Here is a 23,974-nt window from a genome sequence, read left to right as displayed (position 1 = left end):
AAACCAATGAAAACTGACTACATTTTTTTTAAATGATATTATTTTCACATAAAGAACCGCAAAAAACATTCAACGAGAAAATTCAAAAATTCACTGAGCCGTATTTCAACAGAAATTGGATTAAATGTGCATATATCGAATTCTTGAATTAATGAAGTGTAGCATTTGATTTGTTATAATATTATTTAGAAATAAATTTAACATTTCAGAGTAGATTTGCTCAGGACAACAAAAAGCGTAAAGTAACAGTCGATTTACCTCAGTTTTGATCCTCAATATGTTGAAATTCTTAGATGTTATACTAGAAATGGCCACAAATGAATGTAATTGAACAGATCGGTAATTTATTTTATCATTATTCCAAGATCCTCATGAAAAATATAGCTATGTTTAAAATCATCGAAATTTTGTTTAAGAACTTTTGAAAAAACTAGCTGTGGTCTGTAAAACCAAGCACTTTTATTATGTCAATATGAGCTCTCGAACTATCTTGAATCATTGCAATCTATAGTTTTTCAAAACGACTTCAACTAAATGAGTTATCTTCGTTGCCAAACACCTTTTTTTAAAGACTTTTTGCCTTCTAGGTCGTTTTCTGAAGACCACAAAAATCAAAACTCAAATTTTTGAAAAATTTCTGATAGCGGGCATCTGGATAATTTCAAAATGATTCAAATGAGAATCGATGGAGTAGTATTGATTTTATAATCAAAAATCAAAACAATAATCCGGGTGACCCTAACCGGCTAATTGCCTTTATCTGCTGGGTAACTGTGGTAAACCTATTCAAAAATCTAAAAATGAGAAATTGTAGAGTTTCTCATTTTAAGAAAAGGCAGAAAAATTCATGTAATTAGCTTTAACCGTTTCTAAGATATCGCTTCGAGAAAGTATAGTTCGGGTCATATAGACCCCAACCGCAAAGGAAAGTTAAATACCATTTATTTTTTGGATAAGATTAATTCTGTTCATTCTCTATCATTTTTGTTGATCAAAAGTTCCAAAATGAAGTTTTTATTAAATTTTTAGTTGAATCTCTCGGTGTTCTAGTTTCCAACGCCAAAAGTTCCAATCCTTTGTTTGCAAAGCAATAAACATAATTATTGGCATATTAGAAACTCTGTTAACTTCCGAGAGTTGATCAGTAGTTAACTATCACATCATGAAATCAGTAGTTGAGAGTCGAGATAGTTATTCATGCAACAAGTTGTATAAAGTTCAGCACTAGCTGTTGATTTATCTATAGAGGTTTGCCGAGTTCCAATGTTATGTCTTTCAATTGGTGTCTTTCATTGACGATTTCGTTTGTAAATGGTTGAGATTTTCTTTGTTCAACCTTCTCATTTGGCGTATAGCACTTCTATTGATTTGTTAATAGAAAACTAGTTTTTTTCAAACGAGCGTTTTTTTTCTTATTTTGAGATAATTCATTTTATGGTTGCAAAGTTAGCCGAACAAAATCATTTACTTATTTTTTACAATCCTCTCAACACATAAAAACTTTATAAGTAAAATGGCTAGATATAGGGGGAAGTCGTCTATGGACAACATAGATTTTTCGAAAAAAAAAATCCTAATAATGTTTTACCACCATGAAAATAAAGTTGATGTAGCCTGATATGGTGTTTGAAATATGGCAATCCAATCTTAAAAGGTAAACTAATGATAGGCATCTAAAGCTTTTGCCTAGTAGTAAGGAGAGGATCGCCTAAACTTTGCATTTGTATTGTGGTCAGTTTTTTTAGCTTGTAAAATTTGAACTGTACATGAATGGCATCGTTGATTGGTTATCTTTCGACTATAGTAAATATAAGATAACAAAACGGAAGTTCAAGCGAAATATTAGGAAAATTTAAAAAATGCGATTTTTCTATGACCGGACACCAAATTGTTGTATATGACCGGACAAGAAAATATTCAAAATTTTAGATGATTTCAAATTGAAACTATCATTTTTTCATCTCTAGAGCACCCTCAAAAGTGTTAGCAGAAGATATGAATTCAATAGCGAAACTATTTTGGTCCTCTGAGACACTTTAGATTTTGCTGTCCGGTCATAGACAATTTTTCTCTAGTTTTTTCGAAACAAATGTTTCGTTCTGGTTTGTCAAAAAAACTTTTACGACTGGCTTCATAGAACTTTCAATATTGGAAAACACATACTCACAAAACCTGTGCGAGTGATTTCAGTCATTTTGCTACGTTTTGTGCCATTGGTGACAACTTTGGTGAAGTAATTCGTAGTGTCCGGCCATAGACAACACTTTTGGAAATGAGTGAAAACTAACATGAAATGAATTCTCTTACTACATGAATATGTTGAAAATTAATTTTTTTCTAATATAGTTAAGTGATCATAATATTGATACTCTTCAAATCAGTAGAGGAACCAATATTTACAAAAATCTATTTTTAAGTTATTGCTTAAAAACCTTAAGTGTCCGGTAGTAGACAACTTCCCCCTAACACTTTTAAAAAAAAATTACATTCTACAAAATAGTAAAACTGAAAAAATTCCCTATAACTTGATTCTCTAACCTATATAATTACAGGTTTAAGTATTTTTCTAGAAAAAGAAAAAAACGGAGTAAATAACAAAAGACAACAGAAGACAGCCCAGTGCAGAATAAAAACCTCAATTGATTTGAAATTTCAAGAAATTCCTTAAAACCGTTACAGCGATATTTAACAACGTCATAAAATACCTTTCAGCAGTTAAAGACACCAAACCATCTATCCAGAACTTCTTCCGCTCATTACTGTATCCATTTCCGGTTGAACTTAATGCCAACATCTTCGTCTTTCATTTGCAGAAGCAAAAGCGGAAATATTCGGCCCTTCGGAGAAGTATCTGAAGCCGGGTTCGACGTTGAGGCTGACATGCCGCGTGGTCCAAAGCAACGAGCCGCCACTTTATATCTTCTGGTACCACAACAACCGCATGATCAATTATGACGTCCACCGGGGAGTTAATGTGTCCACCGAGTCCGGTAAGTTAGAGCCTACGTTGTAGTTAGAAAGTGATGCGGCATAACCATTTGTAGCGGCAATTGAAGGGAGAATCCACCCCCGCACACGATCCATAGCGGAAATTATTAGCCGATGCTTTGCTTGAACGGGTTGTTATTCACGTCACGCCAGGAAGTCTGCAAATGTTTATGGCCGACCGTGTTGCAGCGATTCGGGCTAAAATTTGCCCGATGCTGCATCAGTTTCAAAATCGTGCAAATCGAAACGGAGTAGTTTACTAATTCAATTGTTTCTCGAATTCGCTCTCGTTCCAGACAACCGATTCTCGGAGTTGGTGATTACTCACACTAATACGCTAAATTCCGGAAACTATTCGTGCGTTTCCAACAATGCAGTCGCCGCCTCGACGCTGGTGCACATCCTCAATGGTAAGTGTTAGTTGGGCAATGCGATACGATGGTGGATTATAAATTTATTTTAACTTCTACCATTCCAAGGTACAAAACTACCTATCTATTTATATGAGTTTGAACGGAAAGCAAATATTACCACGCAAACCAAAATTCGCTCAATTAAAACAATACGCGATGATTCTCAGGATAAAAAAATCTCAGTCATGCATTGCTTTTGACTTGAATCAACGGTTTTCTGAATTTTCGATCATTAACTCATTTGGAAATGATTTTGGAAATGGTATTTGAATTTAAGATTCGTTCTTTCGTCAATTTTAAACGAATTTGTTAACGATAAACTTCTAAAAAACCAAGTATTTTTTGTGTAAAGTCTGCTTCATTTAATATTGGAACAAATTCTTTTGCTCATTGTGGCGCTCCTAGTGGACGGATTTGGAAACTTTTTTCACCCACGTGTCGGAAAATTCATTACCTTTCACCATGTATTTATGTCATAACACCAAACGATAGCATTTTGTAAACAACCGCCATGGAAGCCGAACGGAGAGATCAAATTGTGCACAGTTTTCTTGAAAATCCATTGTTGTCGGCATCGAAGCTAGCTAAACAGCTTAAAATGCCCAGAAATACCGTATGGCGTGTTATCAAGCAGTACAAGGAAACATTGACGACGGCGCGGAAGCCGCATTCGAAGCGTCGGAGTGGAACTGTCGACCGGAAACTGCGTGGGAAAGTCATCAAGGCCGTCAAGAGGAATCCCAATCTTTCAGACCGCGATTTGGCCAATAAGTTCCAGGCCGCTCACAGTACGGTGCGACGAATTCGTCTCCGGGAAGGAATAAGGTCATTCCGAGCCAGCAAACAGCCAAATCGGACGCTGAAGCAGAACAATGTGGCCAGAATCCGTGCTCGAAAGCTGTACGACCAAGTGCTGACCAAGTTCGACGGATGTATTCTGATGGACGATGAGACCAACGTGAAGGCGGACTTTGGGCAAATCCCAGGTCAAAAATTTTATTTGGCGACGGCTCGGGGGGATGTACCTGCAAAATTTAAGTTCATGTTTGCGGATAAATTCGCCCGCAAGTACATGATTTGGCAGGGGATATGCAGTTGTGGACAGAAAACCAAAGTCTTTCTCACTGACAAGACAATGACATCAGAAGTCTACAAAAAAGAGTGCCTACAGAAACGGATTCTGCCGTTTATTCGTGCCCACGACCGTCCAGTAATGTTTTGGCCGGACCTCGCAAGCTGCCATTACAGCAACACGGTTATGAAATGGTACGCAACGAACGGGGTCAGCGTAATACCGAAGGACCTCAACCCCCCAAACTGCCCCCAGTTCCGGTCGGTCGAGAAATACTGGGCAATCACGAAGCGGAGGCTTAAGGCAAAGGGAAAACTTGTTAGGAACATGACTCAAATGAAGAACTGGTGGAATCAAATCGCCAAAACGGTGGACGAAAAGGGTGTGTGCCGCCTAATGTGCCGTATTACGGGAAAAGTACGAGAATTTCTTCTAAACAGCAATGAATAATTTTTTTAAATTTTTTTTTATGAAAGAGTAAAGAAAATGCTACATTTGTATGAAAAACAAATTATGAATTCGTTAATAAATGACTGAACTACACGCAATTGTTTGTGTTCCAATATTAAATGAAGCAGACTATAAGTATTTTCAGACATTGCAGGCTATGTACGACCTACCGTCAAACGGGGCATCATGCCACAGCAGTGTTAGGTGCAACATTTGTATACAACAGTACTGATAAATTTTTAATTTTTAATAACGTAAAAGAGCCACTTTTTAGTAAATACAATATAAAGATGTCATAATTTTTCACACCTTAAGCTAGTATTTTAAAGTTTTTCATTTTCATTAAAAATTCAAAAAATCCATTAATACTTTACCTAGTATGACTGATTGGCTTTATGATATCACTTACAAACTTTTTACTGGTTGAATCATCCTATTCCAACAATGATGGTGTAAAAATATTTTTCGAACAATCACCAATTTTTTAAATACATATTTTCATATAATTCGGTCACCTGTCTTGGGTAAGATACAACAAAATGCAAATCGAAGAGACACCTTGTGAATCTCGTTTCCATATGCGCAAATATGATTGTTTTGCATCGCGCATTTGTCAACATTGAAATTTCATTCATCCAAACATTTGTTTTTATGATTTCCGGTAGTACAATTTTTTGTAGTACCTATTCTTTTATCCCTTAATGTATGCAATATCCTTATGTTCACAAAAATGTAAAAAATGAGTTTCTACAGAACCAGATATTACAGCAAATAGTGTTTTTATGCGTTATGGCTTTTATGGCATCAAAACTTGATCAAAAACTAAACGATTTCATTTGATTTTCCATTAGAATCAAAGTTTGTTGCAAGTTACCCCTTTTTTTATAGTAAAAATCGCATGTTAAAAAAAATTAAAATAACTGAAGAAATCAATAATTTTTGTGACTACGTCTGTTTGATGTCCCACTTACCTTTATTTGATGCATAAACCTTTATTTAATTTTATCTGAGGACGTGAGTTTTTTAGAAGCCAATGAAATTGGAAAGTGTTGCATGTTGCTCCAGTTGGCGGTATCTCGTTTTTTTTCGCTCTCCTCAAGTGTGCAAAAACAGTGAAACCCCTATTATATCACGAATCGGTTTTATCTGCCCCGATTTTGTCACCTTTTTTGACCCGATTTTGACACTAAAAGGTGATACGGTCAAAATTTGGTCAAGGGAAAACGCGTGTTAATCGGTGAAATCGTTTATTAAAAACATCAAATTAAATTCCTTTTTCAAGTTTAATTAGTATAAAATTCAGAAAAAAATATTCAGTTAGGCTTCCGCTTTTCCAAATCCGAATTTCCGGGCCTTACGCTTAAACCCTGCCATCAGATTTTGAACAGCCACCTTGTCCAGCTTCTTCGTCGCAGAAAGCCAGTTTGCCTTGAACTGCTGCTCGTCCTTAGCAGTTTGTTTTTGGTCTTCTTTAGGTTCCGCTTGGCAATAGCCCAGTATTTCTCAATTGGGCGGAGCTCTGGCGTGTTGGGAGGGTTCTTGTCCTTGGGAACCACCTGCACGTTGTTGGCGGCGTACCACTCCATGGCTTTTTTACCGTAATGGCAAGATGCCAAATTCGGCCAAAACACTACGGAACAACCGTGTTTCTTCAGGAAAGGCAGCAGACGTTTATTAAAACACTCTTTCACTTAAATTTCTTGGTTGACAGTCCCGGAAGCTATTAAAATGCTGCTTTTCAAGCCACAGGTACAGATGGCTTGCCAAATCTGATATTTCTCCGCGAACTTTGACAGTTTCATGTGCTTGAAGATATCTTCAACCTTTCCTCTTCCTTTTGCCGTATAAAACTCCTGTCCCGGAAGCTACTTGTAGTCGGCTTTGACGTAGGTTTCGTCGTCCATTACCACGCAGTCAAAGTTCGTCAGCATCGTCGTGTACAGCCTCCGGGATTGCGCTTTGGCCGTCGTATTTTGTTTATCATCGCGATTTGGAGTCACTACTTTCTTGTAAGTCGATAGTCCGGCTCATTTTTTGGCTCGATGCACGGTTGTACACGATACACCCAGCTTATTTGCGGCATCTCGGAGAGAGAGGATAGGGTTTTGCTTGAAACAACCGCAACTCTCTTTGTAGTCTCAACGGATTCTGGTTTTCGATTTCGCCTCGATCCAGACTTCCTGGCTGTCGACAAACGTTCCCCAAACACTTTAATTACATTTGTTACGGTTGATTTGGCAACTATAAGCGATTTTGCCACCTTTGCGTGCGAGTAGCTCGGATTTTCGCGATGAGCGAGCAAAATTTTGATACGCTGCTCTTCTTCTTTGGTTGGCATTTTGACAACTGAAGAGTGAATTCCAAAATCAAAATAGGAGCAACATTCCACACACACACACACCTTCAAAATGAGGGGTGTTCAAATTTTTTTAAATGCAAAATTGAAAGAAATTCGTCAAGTTGATATTGACCAAATTTTGACCTTATCACCCTTTATAGTGAACAAACATCTTAAAAAAAATGTTTAGGAATTCACGAATCATACACGTGTTTTGAAAAAAAAAACGTTGATCAGCATTAGCCGAAGCTTAACGAACTATCAGCATTAATGAATAGTCTGAAAGTCACTCATTTACTATTGCCTTTTCTTCCTGGCGCGGTAGTTTTATGTATTGACACAAACGCGGATGTATAGGTCTACTTTTCAAATAAAGTCTACACAGCAAAAAAAAAATTGCGATTTTACATCAAATACCTGCACATAACTTGAGTCTCAAATGGTACCTAATTTTTCATTGCCTTGATGTACCCGTCTATTTGGAGTCAAAGAATATGTTACGTACCGCTGATCTATATGGGCAAAATGTTCTAAAAAGTGAAAAATAATGAATTTTTTTTTGAAGGTGTGGGTTTGCTTAAATTTTTAATTAGTTTTGATAGTAGGTACTTACAAGCCAAACAAATACAGCTGAGGTCCGTAATGCGTTACTTAATTTTCGAAATGAAATCAAATTTGAACGTCAACAGAGAAAACATTGACTATTTGATGCGATGTCACATAGAAAGTTGTGATATTACACTTCACGACGTATTCGCGTTGTGTACATCATTTAGATGTATTATTGGGACAGAAATCCGTAATACAACATCGTCAGTCTGCTTCGGACGCTCATCGGAAACGGTCGATTTTGTTTGCTGTCTCGGTTTTGTTAACGCATTGGAATAAAGTGTTTTCTCGTCAAATGTGCTACCTAGTGGGTTAATTTACCAATGAGCCGGAAATTGGAAGAGGCTAGTGAAAGAAATAATTGAGAAGACAGGTTTGGTGGGGCAAAAAAGTGGAAAACGAAAAAAGTGGCACTGAAACTAGAGGTGAAAAATGGCGTCGGGCTTTGGTAGAAGCTGGGTTTTATTTGCATTGGTGATGATTGTCCTATCTTTTGTGTGTGGCAGTCGAGATACAAATATGTTGGTAGTTGGTAGTGTCCGAGCAGTGAATTGATTCAAGTGCTATAAATAAAGGGAAACCATCGTGAGGTGAATCAGGAATGGGTTTTTAATTTCAATGCATGTTTCGTTGAACGATGGTTAGAGCTAAGAAACGAGTTATCACTGTGTGCGTGTGTTGGGTACATTCGTTCGTGGGATGAAGGAAGACGCATGCGCAAATCGACGACGGTTCGCCGCGGCGCGTCGTGCCGATGATAGAAGTACAGGGTGCTTCAAAAAAAGTTAAAACGTCGGCTGATTGACATGAATTCACTCTGTGAACGCGTCCATTACCTAGGGGAGAAACAAAATAGAAATAATAAGGCAAACTCAGAGGCATCATGGAAAAGCGATAAGGAATCTGGTGAGTTCGTTCCTGATTGTAGATTTTCTTTTTCCTTTCATTGATGACTGGCCTGACTGGAATATTCATGTTCAATTCAGTGGGAGATGACAAATTGGGTGCATCATTTCTAGCATAGTGTTGCAATAAATTACTTATTACAATCTCATTAGTTTCAGATGTTTCAATACGACTCTGCTGTTCGACGAGAGTAGGTGATTTTAGTTTATATTAAATATTTTACATTATCCGGCTATTTCACTAACAGATTTTTTGCAGCGTTTATCAATCTCTTGAAAAATTTAGATTTAGATTTTCTGGGGCTGTGGCCTGGCGAGGTAAAAGCTACTCGGGATTGTATACTAGTGTAGTGTTTGTTTTACCCGGCTTGTAAGAAGATTTGTCCAAGAGGCTTCATTAATTCACCTTCCAGAAACCAGCTCTATTAAAGGGGATGAATAACACGAGAGTGTTAAAATCCCAGAAAAACCAAAAAAAAAACACCAGCTCTATTATCACTAACTGTTATAACATCTGGTATATCATGGACAATATTATTCTTATTTCAAAAAAATACTGAACTTATTTCAGCATAGGAATGTCTTATCAACAGTTGTTATAATATAATCGAATTTATAGATGGTTTCAGTTATGAGTATACTACAATCAAAACAGCAGCTGGAGGCACCAAATATAAATTAACATTTAAATGATTTCAGTTTTAATAACATAAAATGTACCATTCATTAACAACCTTTTTTCATAATATTAATATGCACATTTTGTTTCAGCGGAGAGCATTAGCGTGCTTACGTCACCTGTATTCAATGATAAATAAATGAATTTGCTCTTAATTATATGTATATATAGTGTTAATTCAATTCAATAATTTATTTAAATTTTCTCAGATCAGAACTAATACTTACTATCGTAAAAAAACTAACTTTTTACAGTTAATACTGTTATTTCAAAACAATCGTTTTGTATCTTACAGACTTGGTCGAGTTCATGCTTGCTGCGCTCGATCAAAGCAAGCGTTGCCCTACATTGATGAAATTGAGGTGACAAGTTTTCAGTTACCTAACCCTACTCATTCCTCTGATTGTTATAAAAACCTTTTTTTTTCTTTTTGTGTTGTTATTTTCCTTATGTTTGGTGCATTAGTTGTGATACAAGTTTTATATTTATTATATTTCAGGTTATAATCAATATTATTATTGCTCATTATATATAATATGGTCAGGATGCAATCAGACCAAACTGAACTGATTTTTCCGAGTCTCTCATACGAATATATTTAACTAAATACGAGATTTGATAAGCTAATTTATGAAAATCAGAAGTTTATAATTCCAGCAATACAATGCAATGATATATTCCCAATTTTCGGCTTCACACAAGAATTACATGAGTTTCGAAATCTCCAGTTTTAAATTTTTGTTATGGCATTCAGTTCGGTCTGGTCGAAGCCAGGCCATATATTATATATATTTATGTTATATGCATTCAGTTACTTTTTTTCGTAAATAGCAATCCACAGTCATTTCAATTTTTACGACTTTCATTGCGCAAATGTTTGACAATTTATTTCATTCTTATAGCATTACAGAAATCAGTATCAGTAATGAATTTCAATTATTACGTTTGCTGTGGAGATTCTTTTGTTGAATAATCAATTAATTTTTATTTTTATTAGTGTTGCTTATATGTTAAGTGGATGTTGCTTCACAACCTTTGTAGGTTTCAGAGGTCACAAATGGAGGAACCATATATACAAATATACATACATGACAATTTATGCTACGCGTTGGAAAATATTACGATCACGTGAATTAACTCCATTTCAGTTGTTTAAGCAGTGCGTCAAAATAAAGATGTCATTCCAATATTGTTCTTTGAAGGGTGTGCTCTAATTTATATATTACTTTTTCAGATAATACGCATTCAAAACATTGCCCAATAAATTTACCATCTTGACACTAATTTTCAAGGATTTCATATTTAACCCTTTACCCTATCCTAAATGTCTAATTTATTTCAGTTTCAGTTTTCAAAAGATATTAAGGAGAAGGAAACGACGGCAAACATTATTTTTCTGCATCTGGTTAGGATCAAAAATTTTACTATTCCATTGAAATTTTTTCTGATTAATTAAAGTTGTTCAAGCGTAGGTTACCTTATAAATTGTAGATTAAAAATTCTATGTATTAATATTTCTTTAAACGGATTATAATTTTTAAGTTTCTAAAACTATTTGCTTTTAGGAAAACATATCAGTAATCAAATATTTATTGATATGAAACTGTTGGCAAACTTTTATGTTATTAGATAACGTTTATATCAATTTTTTTTTTTTTAGATAAATTATTTTGGAACACATTGTGATAGAACGGATAACTCAACAAAAATAATAATCTTTTCGAAACATCTAATGTAATAATGTAATAATCTTCACAATTAGTAGATATTATCATGGAATTAGAAATCCTTATGTTTTCATCTTATTATTTCTATTTATAACATATTATATGACATATTTTCAGCCATGTTTCTTAAATAAAACTTAAATTTGGTTGGAATACGATCAGACCGAATTGATTGGCATCAGCATTTTTCCAAGTTTGTGTGCAAATATTTTCATCCTGAGACAAAATCTTTGATTTTTATCAATCAGAGTCGATAGTTTATAAACCAAGGAATTCATTGTAATCGATATTATGCGCTTTTCGTTCTAGAATGTGAATTAAAATGGATTAAATTTCTGTTGTTTCTAAATTTTCTCATAGCGCTCAGTTCGGTCTGGTCGAAGTCCGACCGTTTACTTTTTGACTTTTTTGATATTGTATTACATTATATTATTTTAACACAACATCATATATATTACATAACATTACTATGCATATTATATTGTATTATATTAATATCTAGGGTAGGGGCATCTGGGTATCCTCGTTTTACAAAAAGAGCGGGTTACCGTGTATGCTAGTACCGTATTGAATACTAGACGTTCCTCAATTTATGTCAAGGGTATTTGACATGGTTGAGAAAAATAAAGTATTTGATTACTTTTTGTAAAATAAGGACGCACTCTTTTTTCGGAAGCCTTGGCGGCGGGATTATAATTTGCATGCTATTGTGGTTAGTCAACAATATGGTTATAGCTTCTCGAGACTTTTCCCCTTTTCACCCTGGATACCGTTAGTGCCTCTGCTTACACAGCAAAAAAAGTATTGTGAAATTTCATCAAATACCTGCACATAACTTGAGTCGTAAATGTTACTTAATATTACATCGTCAGCATGTATCCGACTGTTTGAAACCATCTGTTATGTATTGTACCGCTGATGCAAAATGGGCCAAATTTCCTAAAAATGAAAAATTAGGAAATTATTTTCAAAGCTATAGGTTTGCTTACATTTTTATTAAATTTTGGTAGTACTTACACGCCAAACAAATTCAGCTGAGGTCCGTAATCCGTTTCTAACTTTTTGAAATGAAAGAAATTTGAACGTCAATTGAAGAAAACATTGACTACTTGATGCGATATCACACAGAAAGTTGTGATATTACACCACACGACGTATTCACATTGTATACATTGTTTAGATGTATTATTTCAACAGAAATTCCTAATACTACAACGTCTCCAGAAATTACATCGTCCATCGTTACATTTTTTTTGCTGTGTACGATTCCATTCCCTTAGAAGTCTCATTGAGTGGTTATGATTGTGTTGCGTGGTAGCCAAGATGGACGTGTGGGTTATTTTTTTTGCCACAACCGCGGCGCTGCCGTAAACCCAAGGTGGATTCAATACATACATACATACAGAAATCCGTAATACAACATCGTCTCTAGAAATTACATCGTCCATCGTTACATTTTTTTTTGCTGTGTACTTTCGTCTCATTGAAAATCTTACTCGCGGCCATTTTACTTAAATCTTCGTTTAATAAGCATAGTATATTTGTTCACATTCAGAAATACAGTTAAAAAAAAAAAGAGTTTTTGTGGGTTAAATTTTTGACTCAATTGTCCGTCGAAATAAATTATTCGTTTCCAAAAATGTTTGCGTAGAACGCAAAATGGAGTCTGCCCTGAAGAACGAATTCCACAATGCCATTTGTTGTTCCGCCTTGCTTTACCAAAGCCATAAAGTTTGTTCAGATGACAGAACAATAGTGTTGGAATGAATTCAAGCAACCAAAAGTCCTATATCTACTTAAACGCGTGCTTCCAAAGTTCTAATTTATCTGAACAAAGTTTATAAAGGGAATTGGTACCGAATTTTCTCGAATGCGAGCATGATAGCTGCAAAAAGCTCCTCAAAAAGCCTTCCATGGACTTCAAGTTCCAAGAAGTTCCTCAAATAGCCTTTTTTGTGACATATCAATCGCATTTATCCAGTATAAATTGGGTCTCAAATAGCCTTTTTTGAGACATGTCTGCAATTTCATGAATATGCAATGTGAACAAACATCACAAAAGAGCTTATTCAATGAATCATTTATTGTAGCTTGGAAACTGTTGAAATTTATAATTTATATAAAAATTTAAACTCAGAACAACTTAAAGCTAACTCGCAAAGGATTGTTTTTGAATAGAGTAGATTTTTTCACTTTGAAAATTTCCGTCCAACTGTATTTCTTTATCACAAATTCATCACACATTGAAAGTCAGTTGAAAAAATTTATGAATTAAAATCTAGTTAAACTCAAAAATTTGTGTAATTTTATGCTTAAAGGTTATAAACAAGGAATTTAAATTTATTTAAACCGATTTTGATTCAACGGATGTTTGATTTATATACTGTTTCGTAATGTTTCTGAGCAATAATAAACATGCGTCTTCGCAGTTGGCCGCTGGATGCCCTTGCAGGTATTCTAGGAAAGTTTTTTACCACTTTGAATTCTATCTGCCGGTAAGGCAAAATCGCGGTCAAAATCTTGTATCAGGACTAATTTTTTTCATTAGGTTGTTTGATTCCTTGAGTAAGCAAATAAAACAAATCTGTAAAAAACAAAGCAGTTTTTCAAAGTAAATTAAACGCCATTTCGGAATTGAATTCCCACTTAATTATTTTTAAAAAATTGAGCTACATTGATTTTTTTTATAATATTTCATGGGGCTTGTGATATAGCTCAGTTGGCAAGTCTGTTGCTTTCTGAGCCGATGTCCGCGAGTTCGAGCCCAAGAGTAAATATCGAACACAGTTGTACCGGATAAATTTTTCAATATTTGTCCGCCAACTGGAACGTTGATAAAGTCGCGAATGCCATAAAGATGGTAAAACGACTATAATCGAAACAAAAAAAAAATATTTCATGCTTACAGAATCATTATCATTCTATTTTTTTGGTGGAATATTCTTTTACAATTACCAAAACTATGGCTCCAGAAATATAAAGAGAAAAAATCAATAAAAGTCATCACACTTGCAACCTTTATGGTTTTAGTTTTATTCCAAACATTGTTATTAAGGCTTTTGTTCCAAAATAAAATCATTTATTACATTCGAATCAATTTATCACTGCACCGTTTTATGTAATGCATTTAAATTGTATGACCGAATGATCTATCTCAACTCTCTGGAGCCACTTTTAATTCAACCTCCCTTTAAAAAAAAGGGTCTGCATAAACCATTGCTCTTTGTTGGAAATAGGGTCGATAATAATAAATTGTCTAAGCAACTATTTGAAAATTTTTGCGTACATTACATGCAGTATTCTTATTTTATATTATATTTTATACAACTAAATATAACGTGTGGTAATCAGCCTTCGTTTGGGAGTATTTGTTAAATGAACTAGAAATTTGAAAAGCTTTCTTTGCGCTTCAAAAAAATCAAGCTGAGCTTAAAAACTGAGTAAAAGAGACGAATTATCTTGTAAAATGATAAAAAGCACTGTACAACCAATATTTTCTACCACGCAACACGACATTTGCCAATCGTACCAATTAATCTTACCGGAGTTCAGATAGGAAACAAAACGTGAACACGGAGGCAATGAATATTGTTGTAGAACGCGCCAATAATCTTCGTTAGCGCGCTTGCTGACTTTTTGATAATAAAACCTTACTGACGGAGTCTGAATGTTTTTCCATAATCTTTTTTTCTATTTTTTTTTTTTTCATTTCTCCCCATGCGCAGGTGAAAATCCAGCCGCCATGCAGCACGGCGATCATGGCCGGGGGGTTCTTCTGGAACCGGTCCACATCCAGCTGCTGTTGACAGCTTTAACATATCAGGTCATCAATTCGTTGTTATGTGCTCATTAAAAGGAAGCGAACGATGGGCGATGAACGATGGCAACTGACCAGCTGGAAGACGCGAGTCAGCCGATGTGGAATCCCGGAAACGGTTCATCTTTTCCAGGATTTCGATTCCTCCCAACAGATGGGGCAGAAAATGGACCGGTCAAGAGTACCAATTTTGTGAGCGATCAATGACGAATGTGTGTGTACATATTTTTGTTTACACGTGGAAGTGATTGCATGAATCCGTGAGATTGTGTGTGTGGTTGGGTGAATGTGTTTGTATAGCATAGTGAAAAATCCTGAGTACACAAAATTAAAACAATATCAATGTCACAAAGCATAAAGCGAAAAATTCTGTGTCGAAGTTATCGGGAAATGGGAACGATACTTTTCAATATCCGGTTCAATTGGATTCGATAGGAGATATCGAGACCCATGAATGCTCACAGAAATTCAGAAATGCAAAAACATCAACTCACCTACAGACAAACAGACAGGAAACATTTCCTGTTTTTGGTGGGCACTGGCTGGTTGATAAGTAGAGATAATGTGTTTATATATTTCCGCTCCCATCAACCCGAATTTAACGATCTTCCGAACGGGTGAGCATGAAAATAAAATTATCGAATAAAACAGTGCTTTTTTATGGCACACGCGGAAGTCGAGGCAGAACGCTGGACAGGCAAGCAGGAAGGAGCATTAACTACTAGTAAAATCAAAAGCTGTTGACTGTGCTGTCGAATGCCGTTAAGTGATGAAATGGGTGAATAAATGCCTGCTAGTTTATTCGGGGCTTCCGGGCTTTAACTCGTCCGTTGCAAAGCAAAACAAGATTACACTTAATCGGAGTGAGAAACTCACTAGGTTTTATTGCACCAATATTTGATCATTACTTTTAATCGTCCGACAGTTTAAAAAGATTTTACAATCATTATCCACTTGCTTTTACGATCGGTTTCTCGCTATAATTTTTCGTTGTAAAAGATGCAGTTTCACTGAACAAATATTGAATGGAATTTCGTAAATAGGTTCCATATAAGAAAATATAACTTGGACATTTACATTTGGTTGCTTCATGAACGGGCAGGATTTTTTGAAAAGAGGTATCTGAAAACCCGAGATGAGCAATACCTTGATTTTATCTGAACAATTGCATTTTAAATAGATTATTTTTTATTTTGGGTCTTGTTTTATGCATCTATTTATACAACCCAGGCTTTTTCATTTCCATTAGAGTTTTCTTGTGCTTTTCAATTAATGATGAAAACTAAACATCTTCTATTCAAACTTGAAATGTAATTTTAACTTTATGAAACTTTTATTAATATAGTTTTACACATCTGAACTCAAATGAAAAGAAAAAGTACAATGAAATAAGGTAGAAAAAATTAATAAAACATCCTCACCAGATTCGTTGTTCCAATATCGATGGTGCAATGATGTGCCAGAGTCAGCACTTTACCCCATATTGTATCGCGTTGCCAGGACCCGGCAACGTTACACGTTTTGTCTATGTATCGTGTGACCAACATCTTTTAAATATGTGCTCGTGAATCTCGTTTGTAAGCTTTTTTTTTCCTCAGATTTAGGCTTTTTTTGCCTTGAGAGCATAGGAGATGAAAGCTCAAATCTGAAGAAAAAAACTTAAATCTGTCAAAAAAGGAGAAATCTGAGAGATGTGCTCCACACGGTTTGTATAACATTGCCGGGATGTGGCCATCAAACGAATGCGACCAAACACTTGTGGATCAATCGACTACCATCAGACGAACACATCCTGGCAATTTTATTCAAGCCCTATGGACCACATCTCTCAGATTTCCCTTTTTTTGACAGATTTAAGCTTTTTTCCTCAGATTTGAGCTATCATCTCCTATGCTCTGAAGGCGAAAAAAAGCTTAAATCTAAGGAAAAAAGCTTAAAAACGAGATTCACGAGTACACATTTGAAAGATGTTGGTCACACGATACATAGACAAAACGTGTAACATTGCCGGGTCCTGCAGACGAAACGACATGCATTCTTCTTTGTGTGATTGTCGAACGAAATTTCGTGTCTTGGTCAGGAGGCGGCAACGATACAGGATTTGTCCATGAATCGTGTGACCAACATCTTTTAAATATGTGCTCGTGAATCTCGTTTTAAGCTTTTTTTCCTTAGATTTAAGCTTTTTTTTGTTTTGAGAGCATAGGAGATGAAGGCTCAAATTTGAGGAAAAAAGCTTAAATTTGTCAAAAAAAAAGGGGGAAAAAAGGGGAAATCAGAGAGATGTGCTCCATACGGTTTGAATAAAATTGCCGGGATGTGTTCATAAAAGCGCTCAAGACGCCAAAGCAAATAAATGATTTTTTTCGAAATGAAATAACCCTGACCATGATAACGGCATACAATATTTCCACGTTTCAAAACATTACCCAAAAACTTTCTGTGCAGAGATCAGATCTAAACCAGGAGCTCAAGGAGGAAAGTGAAGAGGACTCGTGTGGTCCAAAAGCTGGATCCGGCAAGACCGGCAAGATGATCCTTGCGGCGTTTATCTCATGAAAATCACAGGAACGGATAACTTATCCTCAACTGTGCGTGAGTTATGCAACGAACAGAATCGAGTCAAAGAACTAGAACCGGAGAAACATGTAAGTTTAGCACAACAACAAAAATAAGAAGTGTTAGGAGTAGCGACGAAAAGCGTTGCCCGAGGAAATTTTGAACCGCAGGAAAAGGTTGAACCGTCTTTTGAAACAGTGTTTATAGGAAACAGGAAGCCAAGAAGCTAACGATTCGGCGGAAGAATCGGATCTGATCAGTTTGGAGCAAGCATTGATGCAAAGTTTATTGGAGCGTAAGCAACGGAGAGAGCTGGATACACAAACTCGCAATTTTAGTAGTGGACCTACGAAGAAGCAGCTAGTTGCCCGTCAAGCTAGTTCAAAACATCTCCTCACATTCCGAGGGGGGTCGGAAATCTGGCCCCAATTTATCAGTTTTTTTTAATATACTACAGCAGCTTGTGAGTTTACAAATGTGGACAACTTGAAGATACTTCAAGATAGTCTGCAAGGTTTGGCGAAAGAAGCAGTTCAAAGCAGGTTGCTCATGTCTGCGTCGGTACCGGAAGTGATTAAGGATCTGCGACAACTCTTTGGGAATCCGGAGGAGCTGTTAAAGTCGCTTGTGACCAAGGTGCGGAAGGTGTCAGCAAGACGAGTAGACAAACTGGAAAGTTTTCTATATTTTGGAATCCCTGTCAAACAGTTGTGTGACCATTTGGTGGCGGCCAAGCTGCAGGACCATCTAAGCAATCCCATGCTTATGTCGGAACTAGTGAACAAGCTGCCGTCCGAGTATCAGCTGGAATGGACTCGCTTCAAGAGAGACAAAACTGGTCTTCCTCTTTGTATTTCAAGAATTAACAGATCAAAAGATACTGCCATAAGGTCACGAAATAAGAACTGTTGAATACCAATCCCACGTATGATATTTTCCGCTAAATGTAGTACTGAATCCGGAGAAACCACATAAAGTGCGCCTGGTGTTTGATGCTAAAGCATATGGTATTTCCCTTGATTCCATCCTCCTCAAAGGCTCCGATCTGCTGGAATCACTTCCGGCAGTCATTCGCAAGTTTCGAGATCGACGCGTAGCCGAGGGAGGTGACATTAAAGAGATGTACCATCAGCTCAGGGTTAGAGATGCAGACCAGCAAGCGCAAAGGTTTCTTTTTCGATTCCCGCCAGACGATCATCCTACCGTTTTTGTCATTGATGCGGCCACTTTTGGCGCTGCCAGTTCTCCATGCTCGGCGCAATACGTAAAGAATTGCACCAGTTTTCCACTCGTAATCCAGCAGCAGCACCATAGTACTTTGAAATAGATAAGGTAGGCTATTCCGCCCTCTTCAACTGTGTTGTTGTAAGGCTCCAAAAAATAGTTATGAGAATTGTTAGCAAATGTATGGAATTCATTTAAAAATCTTATTTTTTAAAGAATTGATAAGCAATAAAATTATGAAAATAAATATGAGCTTATGCTTTTTAATACCATCAACTATGTTTGGCTCTTTGAATTAGTAAACAGTTTTATTTGGTAGGTTTTATGGCGAGTGGAAAACAAAAATTTTATTAATATTTGTAATGTGATAGTCAGTTCTTGTGAAGATTTCCGAAGTAATTACACAAAACGACTAAAATTCATCGAATCATCGAATGCAGGATTTTTTTCGTTAATTTTATCATACATTCGGGGACGACGACGAAATTCTCTTTTTAGTGTTCACAATTTACGTACAATACTAGGAAATTTAATGCACCGTTTACCGTTTCTTATTACCTCTGAGAATCAATCTTTGATTTCAAGCACATTCCAGAAGAAACAAATGACTGATAAAGACAAAATCAATTCCATAGAATCCAGTAATATTTCATAACTATATTTTTGTTTGTAGTAGGAATGCCGTGTACATACACACACGGAGATTCCAAATGAGGCCTACTTGTTATATTTCAAAGTAGATACTATGCAGCAGCACAAGCCATCGTTCACCGCCATTATGTCGATGACTACTACAACAGCTTCAACACCGAAGGGGAGACCATCGAGCGAACCAGAGAGGTACGTTGGATCCACTCAAAAGGTGAGTGGACGTCTAGTTCTACAGCTGTTCTTCGAAGTTTGGAAGTGGATGGTGGCTCCAGAGAGTCAATCCATTTGAACCAATACAAGGTGACGGATTACGAACGGGCTCTCGGCATTATGTGGGACACACAGAACGACGTGTTTTCTTTTGCGGTACCTACAAAAGCAGCGCCTTCAGAGTCAGAAACACCGGAGAAACGTGAAGTCGTAAGCACGGTCTTTTCTTTGTTTGATCCGATAGGACTGTTGGCTTCTTTTACGGTGCTAGAAAACACTCTTATGCAGGACCTGTGTCGAGCGGAACTCAGAGCTACCTTTACAAAAGCGGTTGCCGTTGGAGAAATCGAGTCCTCTCTTTAAGCTAGTTCCTTTGATCGATGCAGATGGTGTGTTTAGGATGGAACGGCGTCCCTAAAACAAAACGAAGTTCCTCCCTTTCGAACTTCGATTATTGATTGTTTTACCAAGAACTCAATGTGTCACATATCTTTTGGTTCAACAATACCACGAGAGGTTTGGACACGGTTATTGAAAAACGGTGAAGAACAAAATCAAACAACGTTTCGTGGTTAGCGATCTCACCAATTTGATGGTGTAAGGTCCTACAATGTCTGTCAAAGAATCTCAAAATTAAGCCCTTTCAAACGGCCATCGTTGGTCTTGATTATATAGGTCCAGTGGAAGTCGTCGTTATTTACCGCAGAGAAAATTGCTGGATCGTGATGTTCACCTGTATGGTATTAAGGGCGGTACATTTAGAAATTGCCCACAGTCTAACTGCGCAATCATGCATAATGGCGATCCGCCGTTTCATCAGCCGCTGAGTTCCCGTTTCTGAATACTTCTTGGACAACGGAACGAACTTGCGAGGGGAGAGTAAGGAGATAATCCAACTAGTTCTGGAAATTGATAATGTTTGTGCCGGCTAATTTACGACTGCTATCACGAGCTGGCACTTCCCTTACTCTTGTATCTACGGATCCAGTGATAGATGCACTTTATCCCAATGTCTTCCTGCGTGGTTCAGATCTCAACGAGCCACATGAAGTCATTGAACCTACCAACCCTGCGGAGGCACTTTGGGATGCTTACAAGAGATCGCAGCAGCTGGCCGATGACTTATGGAAACGGTGGATAAAAGAGTACGTGCCGACAGTCAACCAGCAATCCAAGTGGTTCTTCAAAGCAGATCCTCTTAAGCAAAGTGTACGTTGAAGACGGAAATCGACGCAAGGCCTGGGTTTGAGGAATTATCGAATAACCTATCTTCTCTAGTGACTCACGGGTACGTCAAGCTTTGGAGCGTACAACTAGGGGTGTTTTTCGATGTTGGACGGAAAATCTGGCTGTGCTTGAGTGTGCTGGAGCTGCTGACGAAGTCCAAATGGTGGGTTCAGAGTGTGTCGCTCATCATACAACTATTAACATCGATGGTAAAGCTGATCCGGTGGCTCCAGAGAGTGGATCCGGATCAGGTTTACGGGTTAGGGACTGTCGAGCGTTTAATTACAGTGCGACTCGGCAGTCCCTGTCAAAATGGGAAAATTGGAGTTCTGTCGTCATAAACGGTAACAACAGAAGTAAAAAGAGAAGAAGAAATAGCTTATCTTTAAAGTGGGGTGTAGGAGTGAAGGTATAATTACATGCGGCTACAAAAAATTATAAAAAAATCCCTACATAGTTAAGCTTAGTTTGTGATCAAGTTCGAAAAATTATTTGGATTCGAATAATACAGACATCACAGCCAAGGTAGTCGAAATCACAAAATCTGTAATTTCAAATTTAATTTGATCTTAATTTAATTTATTATTTTTTATTTTAATTTCAAAGAATTTCGAATAAATTTTCATCACAGAATCCATGTCGCAGAACACAGAATTTTGAAATATTTCACAGAATTTTTTAATTTTAGAATGGATTTCCAAAATTATATTTTTTTGGTAAAAAAAAATTCAATTTCTTTCTTTGAATTAGAAATGTATGATAAGATTATTGATGTTAATTGACTTTCCCCATCTCAAATGTAATAAAAAACATCATAAGTCATGATTTCTTTTTATGAAATTAAAGGAAATAGCATCACAGAATTTTTGGGTAAAGTCACAGAAATTCAAATTTTTTTTTCAATAGCACAGAATTTTTTTTCGGCAACCTTGATCACAACACTTGTATAACCTACAAAATTGGTTCAAGTGATACAGTCGTCTCAAAATTATTGATAAGGCTCTCGTCAAAACTTCATCGATTGAATGGAATTGCATTGATGAAATTCTTCGAACATCTTAATTGAATTCCCCCCAAACTGCTAGCAAGAGGAAGGTTTATTAACCACAAATTAAAATCTCTAACCAGCATATACTTTGCTAGTCCGAGGAAAACCAAATAATTTTACCATATCAATTCTCTGGGCCCTCACAGTATTCACCTCAAATTTTTTCCTTCAAACTTTACCATTTGGTAGGGTTTCTAGCCTTTGTCCTAGACTGGATTAAAAATTTATCTCAAAATACAACAAAAACTACACCAAAACTATAAATTTATTAAGAAAAAAAGTTGAACTGTCATATAAATTGACCTGCTGCTTCCTAACGCTTTGTTTTAATCAGGAAGATGTTGATTTCAAACAATTGACATCCTACTGATTTCTTTATAAAATATCGTTATTGCAAATGCAAATCAATGATTATGTTACTAATTTGGGAATGAAAAACTTAAAGAAATACATAGTTCATTGATGGATTTAAGAAAATATTTAAAATAAAAAATAACTAAGCTATTAACGATCGTTTATTTATGATTAAACCAAATTTAATTTGATTTTTAAAAATTCGACAGCTACAGTCAACATCATAATAGTGTAATTGTTAGATGAATGTTAAAAAACAGATGTATAGATGAAAATGAATAAAACAAAACTAAAATGGTTCAAAATGAAAAACTAAAAAAAAAGAGAATCGACAAAGTTGAAATCTAGGCTACATACACAGTTCGTTAATTCTCGACCGAAAGCAGAGTGAAAGTTGCAACAACCAAAAAACTAAAATGAATAAAAAAAACCATTTGTTGACCATGACCATGTGGGAAAAATTGCTGTAATGAAAGTTGTTCAAGTTAGTGTAAATTTGTAAATACGCGGATGAATGTAACACAGAAACAGAAAAAAAACAGATCCTACTTACAACAGAAAAAAAAACGCATACACACAGAAATAACAGGTGTCTCTCCTTGTGCAAATGTTGATACTCTTTCTCTTTTCCCGTCATACTTAAAATACTTGATAAACCCATCAACACACACGCACACATACATACACGCGAAAAATAGTCATCAGGGGAAATGGACAAAACATTTAAAATAGAAAATTCATCAGCAAAAAAAAAAAATCCGTGAACCAAAACCGCGTGGAACAGAAAGTTCAATGTCGCGGCGCAAAAATTGTTCCCAGATCCTGGAGAAAAGCGTTATAAATGGCGCGTTGATAAAATAAAACCAAAATAAGTACCTACTCTAACAAAATTGAGCGCAAGCATGGGTAACAAATAATACGAACAAACAAAAAAATAACCATCACACTCACAAACACATGAACAAAATAAAAAGGTGAAATCGATTTAATAAAAATAAAATGATATATTTGGATTAATAAAACGCAGGTGAGTTTTATATTGCTCCGAAAAGTATTCCATTTCAAATCTGCCCTGGATTGCGTCAGTCATTCAGTTGGAACAAAGGAAATGCGCCATGAAACGGGACAACTACAAAGGTAGGTACATACATATCTGTGGAATTGAAATAGAATTAAACTCGCTTCCATTATGAAAGTGGAAATAATTATGATGGCGGGAAAGTCCGTTTTCATCATCAATGCTTTTTTTTTAAATGTTTGTTTCGTATCTGGACTCGGTAGTTTTATCACAGAGAACAGACGTACAAGCTAGCCCACGAAACTTGTGTAAAAATCCCAACACCCTTTTTGATTTTTTTGTAAGTTTATATATGATACGCCTTTTCGAAAACTGGGCACTTTAAAGTTGATTTATGACTTTTGAACGGCGCAATAGATGGCACTGTTTGTAGTCGATTTCTAACGTATTTTTCTGGTGATAACATTTGAAATTTACACACTTTTTTGACGATTTTTTGTTCGAGCTTGTACGTCTGTACTCTGTGGTTTTATTTATCTGTTTGTTTCAAGTGTTTTTTAACTTACTGATTGTTCATTTCTATAAAATCATGACATTTAGCTTTGAATTGTAATATTTTTGTTTTGCTCAACAAATGACGTTGATGGATGCGAAAAATGAACTTGAGAACAAACTACCTTGAACA

The 23,974-nt window shown here is 36.1% G+C and overlaps 1 protein-coding gene across 1 annotated transcript in view; it reads left to right on the top strand.

Moving 5' to 3' along the window:
- Positions 1 to 23,293, top strand: part of LOC129749570 (serine-rich adhesin for platelets-like) — a 394,154-nt gene extending 370,861 nt beyond the window's left edge. The window contains exons 6-8 of the mRNA XM_055744590.1: positions 2,814 to 2,990; positions 3,285 to 3,398; positions 14,907 to 23,293. Coding sequence (XP_055600565.1) covers positions 2,814 to 2,990; positions 3,285 to 3,398; positions 14,907 to 15,034 — 419 coding nt within the window. The 3' untranslated portion in view covers positions 15,035 to 23,293. The remainder of the gene's footprint in view (positions 1 to 2,813; positions 2,991 to 3,284; positions 3,399 to 14,906) is intronic.
- Positions 23,294 to 23,974: the final 681 nt, after the last annotated feature.

This window comes from Uranotaenia lowii, chromosome 2 (assembly GCF_029784155.1).
Source record: "Uranotaenia lowii strain MFRU-FL chromosome 2, ASM2978415v1, whole genome shotgun sequence".
Lineage (NCBI taxonomy): Eukaryota > Metazoa > Arthropoda > Insecta > Diptera > Culicidae > Uranotaenia > Uranotaenia lowii.
Note: the sequence above shows the minus strand (reverse complement) of the source record. Positions and strands in the feature narration are given on the sequence as shown.